Source organism: Alligator sinensis, unplaced genomic scaffold, assembly GCF_000455745.1.
Source record: "Alligator sinensis unplaced genomic scaffold, ASM45574v1 scaffold885_1, whole genome shotgun sequence".
Lineage (NCBI taxonomy): Eukaryota > Metazoa > Chordata > Crocodylia > Alligatoridae > Alligator > Alligator sinensis.
In genome coordinates, this window is record NW_005842056.1 from 2,533,175 (window position 1) to 2,539,878 (window position 6,704).

A 6,704-nucleotide genomic window follows, 5' to 3' on the forward strand; every position below is an offset into this window, starting at 1 on the left:
TATTATGTTTTGTGTTGTTATACAGCTGAGGGTCTTCAAACTGGCAAAGTCCTGGCCAACGTTAAATACTCTCATTAAAATCATTGGCAACTCCGTTGGTGCCCTGGGGAACCTCACCCTGGTTCTGGCAATCATAGTCTTTATTTTTGCTGTAGTAGGAATGCAACTTTTTGGGAAATACTACAAGGAGCACTGCTGGCTAATAAGTAAGGACTGCCAACCACGTTGGCATATGCGTGATTTTTTCCACTCATTTCTTATTGTATTCCGAATTCTGTGTGGAGAATGGATTGAAACCATGTGGGACTGTATGGTGGTGGCTGGAGAACCAATGTGCCTTTGTGTCTTCTTGTTGGTCATGGTGATAGGAAACCTAGTGGTAAGATTCCCATATTTTTCTCTTTCTATTGCATGAACAGTATTACAAATATTCACTTGTCTTTCTAGCAGTGATGATAAATCTCCCACAAGGTTTTCTAGATATACTCCAGAAAACCCATTTGTGTTTATGCCTTCAGAACTGATATTCAGATTTTAAAGTAAAACTCTTTCAATAGCGTGTCACTTAAATTTGTAAGCCTCTATCTCCTCTCCATCCTTCAATCCTGTTACTATTTAGGCATAATTTTAAAGTTATTTATATAACTGTGGGGCTACTTGTGGACCAAGACCTTTCTTTTCTAGGCAGCGGACAAAGTTGAGATATTTCACATCCACTGCTCACCCTGCAAAGGCCATCAGCTTATCATAAAAGAAAGTCAGGTTGCACAAGGACTTGCTTCTGGAGAATCCATGTTGGGTGTTCCCGGTCAGCTTGTCATCCTGTTTAGTGACAGACACTGAACAAATGCTGGCTAGAAAAAAGTAGTGCCAGCCTCCAAAGACTTTACCACCTATGTTAGGTATAAGGCCAGGGCCAAAAGATGGAGAGAACACAAGGAGACAGTCAGCATGACAGGTCTCAGCACACCAGCTACTGTCGGTTAGGTATATTCTAAGTGTATGTACCTTAATGTTTGCTCGATCCCATTTAGCCTGTTGGCCTGTGACCCTATCCCTCCAGAATCCCATGTATAAATTTGAGAATCCTCCTTTTGGCTCCTGTGCATTTTCCAGGATTTGGTACACCGCTTTTGGAGACAGGATATTGGGCTAGATGGACCATTGTTCTGACCCAGTATGTCTCACGGTTGGGGTGGTGTTGTAACTGTGATGGTCCAGGAAATCTGCTAGAAGCAAGGTGGTGATATTTTTTATTGAACCAACTGTATAGCTGGGAGAGATGTTAGACAAGCTTTCAGACTCAGAGTGCCCTTTTTCAGGCCACCCAGGATGGCCCTTCTTACCTTGTAATAGTATAGTCGGGACTTATCTAATTCACAGTGGCTGCCTTTAGATTTTGCAGTCCCAAAGCACCATCACACTTCTGCTTGGCTGAGGGGCCCTGGAAGTCCTGCCCCTCCCCAAAGATTGACAGGTGGCCACCTATCAATCTCTGGGGAGGGGCGGGACTTTCAGGACCAGATGGCCATCTGTCAGTCTCTAAGGAGGGGCAGGATTTCTGAGGCCCCTTGACCAATCAGAGGTCTGCTGCATCCTGCCATGAAAACCTCCCCTGTCTCCCTCCCCCCATGCTTCAGGATGCCAGGGTCTTTGTGCCGTTTTCCATTTTTGCAATGTTCTTCCCTCCCCTCCCCCCACTTGCGGGCTGTCTTTGTGCTTTTTCGTGGTCCCAGCACTTTTTCATGAGGACTGGGATTTTTCGTGCGGGTCCTACCAATTTCGTGATTTTCACGGAAATCAAGAAATCACAAATTTGGTAAGTCCCTAAGTATACAAGATTTGCATATATTTACAGGAAGGAAAGTACCAAGTGTCCATTGAAAATTTAACAAAATACCAAAGAAGGCTGGCATCGTGGACCTATCACAGGCAGCAAGATGAGAATTGACTAAGCAGTGTGGGAATTGACTATAAAGGGTCTTGAAAATGAAGAAAGTAACTTTTGCTTGGTGCAACAAAGAGTGTCTCCACAAAGCAAGTGAGGGATAATTGCAGCATGCTTCAGAGTACCCAAACTAGGTGCAGTCTACGAGCTCGGGTACTGTGTGTGGTTACGTTGCTGCAGCACTGAAGTCAGCTTCTAAGTAAATATGTAGGGGCCTTTGTGGGTTGGTATGGTCAGCCCTGATGCCCATGCTGCTAGTTTCACTGCTGCTGGTATCTTAGTTTCAGAGATTATAGCTTTCTTGGCATGTCTACCCATGTTGCAATGCTATCACCCAATTGTAGTGTCAGTATAACTAGGGAAGAAGCTTGCGGGAAGCCAAAAGGATTCCAAGAGAGAGATGACAAGATCAAAAAGACAGCTTGGGAACATGATGATTGCAGCAGCCTTCTGGATACCTACAAGCGTAGAGCCTAGAACTGCTGGGGCCTTAGGGACTGTCTGTATGGTAGTATCAGCGTGCCCCAGCAAAGACGCACCTAAGCTTTCCTGATTCACCCAGTCCTGCTTGCACACTCTAAACCCAGGAATACACCACTGAAGCATAAGACTTAGTTTGCAGCATGCTTGAAGGCAGCCGCTGGGGATAGCCCTGGAGGGGTCTTGTGAGTATAATTTCAAGTGTGTGAGAGGGAACTGATAGGGTGAGGCATGCTGAATGGCATCCTGTGTGGAGCACGCTGATGCCACAGTGTAGACATTGCTCTGTGTAGGAAGTCCACTTGAGAGCAGACTCAAGGCAGCACCATGCAGAGATACTCTGGTTCGCACATCCTAACTCCAGACCTAGGGGCAGAACGGTGCTAATGCTGCTATAGTGCTTCCATTTCCGAGTTAGCTCAGATATCTCATCACAATGCTGTCTGGCTCTGTTTAGACTCCTGTGCATGAGCTGTCGTGCTGGTAACTAGCTTTGGGTATCTCTGCATGGCACTGGAGGCCTGATACGATGTGCTAAATTTCTTGAAAGATCAAATTTATGATATAATTTTGACACACAAACTCAAAGATATTTTTTTTTTGTAAATGATCAGACTATTGGGCATGCAGAGAGTAAATGCTGGAAGTTTGGGGAAGATGCAGTATGACCCTTGTACCTAACAGAGAGGCTGAATGCATGCTTGATGAGCAGTATTCAGTTTAACCTCAGCTATATAAAAATGACCACAATTTATCAATATTTTTTTTTGTTATAAAAGGTATTTGGGTTAAATTTTGAGATGTTTATTTGCTTTGAAGAAAAGGTCACTATTTTTGTTTAGGATCATGGAAACATATTTTTATTGGTGTCAGATAGGCTGCATCAAACATAACTCGCAAAAAAAAATTCAGCATTTCATGTTGTCTTGTTATTGTTGGCATCTTACAAACAAATTGCTTAGAAAGTAATTTTAATCCTCAGGGCTTCTGTTTACATCTCCAATCGATCACCACAGCTTTCTTTTCACTTCAATTATTTTTCAGGTTCTCAACCTGTTCATTGCGTTGCTGCTGAACTCCTTCAGTGCCACCAACCTGCAGACGGCAGAAGATGACAGAGAGATGAACAACCTCCGGATTGCAATGGCTCGGATCCGCCGGGCAGTTTATTTGGTAAAATATGCAATGTGGGATTGTTGCTGTGGAAAACTCTGGCATGCAAAAAAAACATTCAAAAAGAAGATGGAATTAACTTCCCAGAACATGTGTGTGGTGACTGTGGATGAAAGGAAAAATTGTGTGGAAAATAACAGAAATCATGGGACTGAGAGAAATGAAGACCAGTGCTCGCTTAGCATGTTCGAAGACTTTATCACTAACCCTAATGTATTTATCTGTGTCCCTATTGCGGAGGCAGAGAAGATTAGTGAGGATTATGAAGAACATGATGATAAATACAGCATATGCACAGAAACAGAATACAATAAACAGGTAAGAAGCTAGACCGGGATAATATGTTTGATATGAGAGTGCGCTTAGGAATCAGACATAACATGATCCATCTGAAGGAAGACAGAAAAGCCCATCCAGGAAAAAGCGTGGAAATCTTTAAAGTGCTAAATTCTTATCACTTGGAAAATATATATCAAGTTTGTATGTCTAAATGAGAGACTATATATTGCTGGGCTTGAGACAAGAATTAATGAGTGCAATTAGATGATTTGTATTATGCAAGCTTTTTTTCTAGATAATCATGGTGGTCCCTTCTGACCTCGAAATCTCCTAGTCTGTATTTCGTCTTAGCTACCTGGCAGAGGAAGAGACTTATTTCCCAAATAAAGTATATTGTTTCAGGAGCTCAAAGTATGAACTTTTAATAAGGACCCCCTCTTTCTCAGACAAGATAGAAGGGTTAAAATGAAACCTCCCTTTCACGCTTATACTATCACATATAAAATCCATTTCCTTTAGGTTTCTCTGAATTTTTACAATTCACATCTAACTATGGAGTCTTGACTGGCTTTCACTCTAAAATCTCCTCTTCTGGTTCTGAATCCTGTTACATAGCTGCACTTAATTCCTCACTTAGACCTGATGTTGAACTGCAAGTTCCTTAATTTATTTTACAGTTACCGAAGAAAATTTTCCCCAACTTCTCTCTATAAAAAAAGAGAGACTATCAATGAGAAAATCTATCTAAGATTATCTCCAACAGGAAAACCATCTGAGACAGAGGGGAGAGCACTGTAAAAGCCCAGCAGGTTGGAGTAAAGGATCTGAGGGTTCCTGTGAAGACTTAAGTGAGTTTTCCATAGGTAGACAATGGAAAGTTGAGTCACCATCACTAGAACAAAAAGAGGTAATACAGTTAATTATCTAACATGAAGCTTTCAACCGTGGTCAGTCTCCATTGTATATTTCTGTTACAGGTCTTTTTTGTAATTTAACAAAGACCACAAATCAAGAAATAATGTATTTTAATTTTGTATTTAATGCACACACGTTTTCTATTTATTTTGTGTTAATAGTTCTCTCACTGTATAACTATTCACCAAGGTACTTATTCAGTTTATTTTAAAGGACAATGGCTGCATAAGAACAAATTAATAAATCTTTTCTGTTGCAGTCTGATGTTTTCAGCTCCTCTGAAGCCAGCACGGTAGATCTGACTGATCCAGATGAGATTCTCAAACAGATCCCTGAATTGTCTGAAAACTTAAAGGAACCAAATAACTGTTTTCCAGATGGTAAGGATCTGCTCATTGCACTACAATGACTATGGGAGAACAAGTCCAGAATTGCCTGTTTTCTTAATTAATGCACAGACACAGGTCAATGAACACCTATCTACTTTCAGAATAGTTATTAAATGAATGCTTTACTAGGTGTTGGCTTTGACATGTGAGTCCCTAAATGGTCAGAGCTCTACATGGCAATGGGACTGACTTCTTCCTCATGTTCCATTATGATCCCTAAGGGCAGCTGAGAACAACCTCCTGCAAATACCACCTGTGCACCAAGTGTATTTGGTGAAAACACTTGGGAGGTCATTCTCAGCACTATCTCTTCAGCTCTGAAATCCCTTCCCCTAATGGTTCCTCAGAGCCCAAGCCCAGTTATCTTTCAGAAGCCTTGTCAGACCTTTGTACTTGGGCCAGCCTTCAGCTGTTAAGTTATAGGGCATTGCCTGGTAAGTTTGCTGTAGTGCAGGGGTTCCCAAACTGTGGTGGTACACATACCCTTGGGGGTGCACAAGACATCTCAGGGGTATGCAGGAAAAATTGTGTAATGGTGGATTTAATTTTCATTATAATAATAATTGGAATTCAAGGGTTAAATTATAAAATGTATTCTAGTAAGGGTACATGGGTATTGTGGTACATCTGGAAGGGGGTACACAATAAGAAAAAGTTTGGGAAACTCTGCTCTAATTCATATTATATTTTAATATTTTATCCTTCTTTATAATTTAGCTGGTTTTATTGTAAATCACCCTGAAACTCTTTTTGGGAGGGAGGCATAGAAGGCTAATAAAATAAATAAGGATAAAAACCCTTACCTTTTTCATACACAGCTCTGTAATTGGCAAAATAAATGCAAAATACATACAGAAATTAGTCACCATAGGTTGAATTTTTTTTAGGACGATAAGCCTGGAAACCCACTTTTAGCTTCATACATTTTCTTTTGTATTTGTTCTCAATACATGTTAAAACGCTAACATTAACAAAAATCTTGTCATTTTCATTAGAAGAAAATATACATTTTTAATGTTACCTGCAGGACTTGATTCATAGATTGTTAGGGGCTGGAGGGACTTTGCAGATCATCGTTCTAGCCCCCACACTGCTCTAGGCAGGAAGACAACTGAGGTCAAGTAGTCTTGCGGCCTTTCCTAAACATCTGACCATTGTTGCAGAGACCAAAAGGTAGCCTCCCTGAACTCAGACTGATCTGGGTTTTGCCCCACCCCGGCTTCTTTTCAATACCTACTTTCTGCCTTGTGTTCCCCTAACGACCTCATTTTTCCACAGCACCCCTAAAGCTACCAGGATTTCTTTGTGTCACAACCCAAAGTTGTGAGTTTTTGTTTTGTGTGTGCTTTGGCACTGCTAAATTATGTTCCCGCTAAATTGCAGCTTCTTTGCACGGTGGAGTTCTCTGCTGCAGAGGAGAACTCCGGTGCAACGGAGAATTTTCCCGCCAATTTGTAGCTTTCTTTGCATGGTGCATTTCTTTTGCATCTCAGAAATGCATAGTGCAAAGGAGTTCCCGC

At 41.4% G+C, this 6,704-nt stretch overlaps 1 protein-coding gene across 1 annotated transcript in view; it reads left to right on the forward strand.

Annotated features, from left to right (window-relative positions):
- The window catches only part of LOC102373562 (sodium channel protein type 5 subunit alpha-like), an 83,281-nt gene that overhangs the window by 51,931 nt on the left and 24,646 nt on the right, over window positions 1–6,704 (forward strand). The window contains 4 exon segments of the mRNA XM_025203377.1: window positions 26–379; window positions 3,473–3,919; window positions 4,644–4,787; window positions 5,055–5,175. Coding sequence (XP_025059162.1) covers window positions 26–379; window positions 3,473–3,919; window positions 4,644–4,787; window positions 5,055–5,175 — 1,066 coding nt within the window.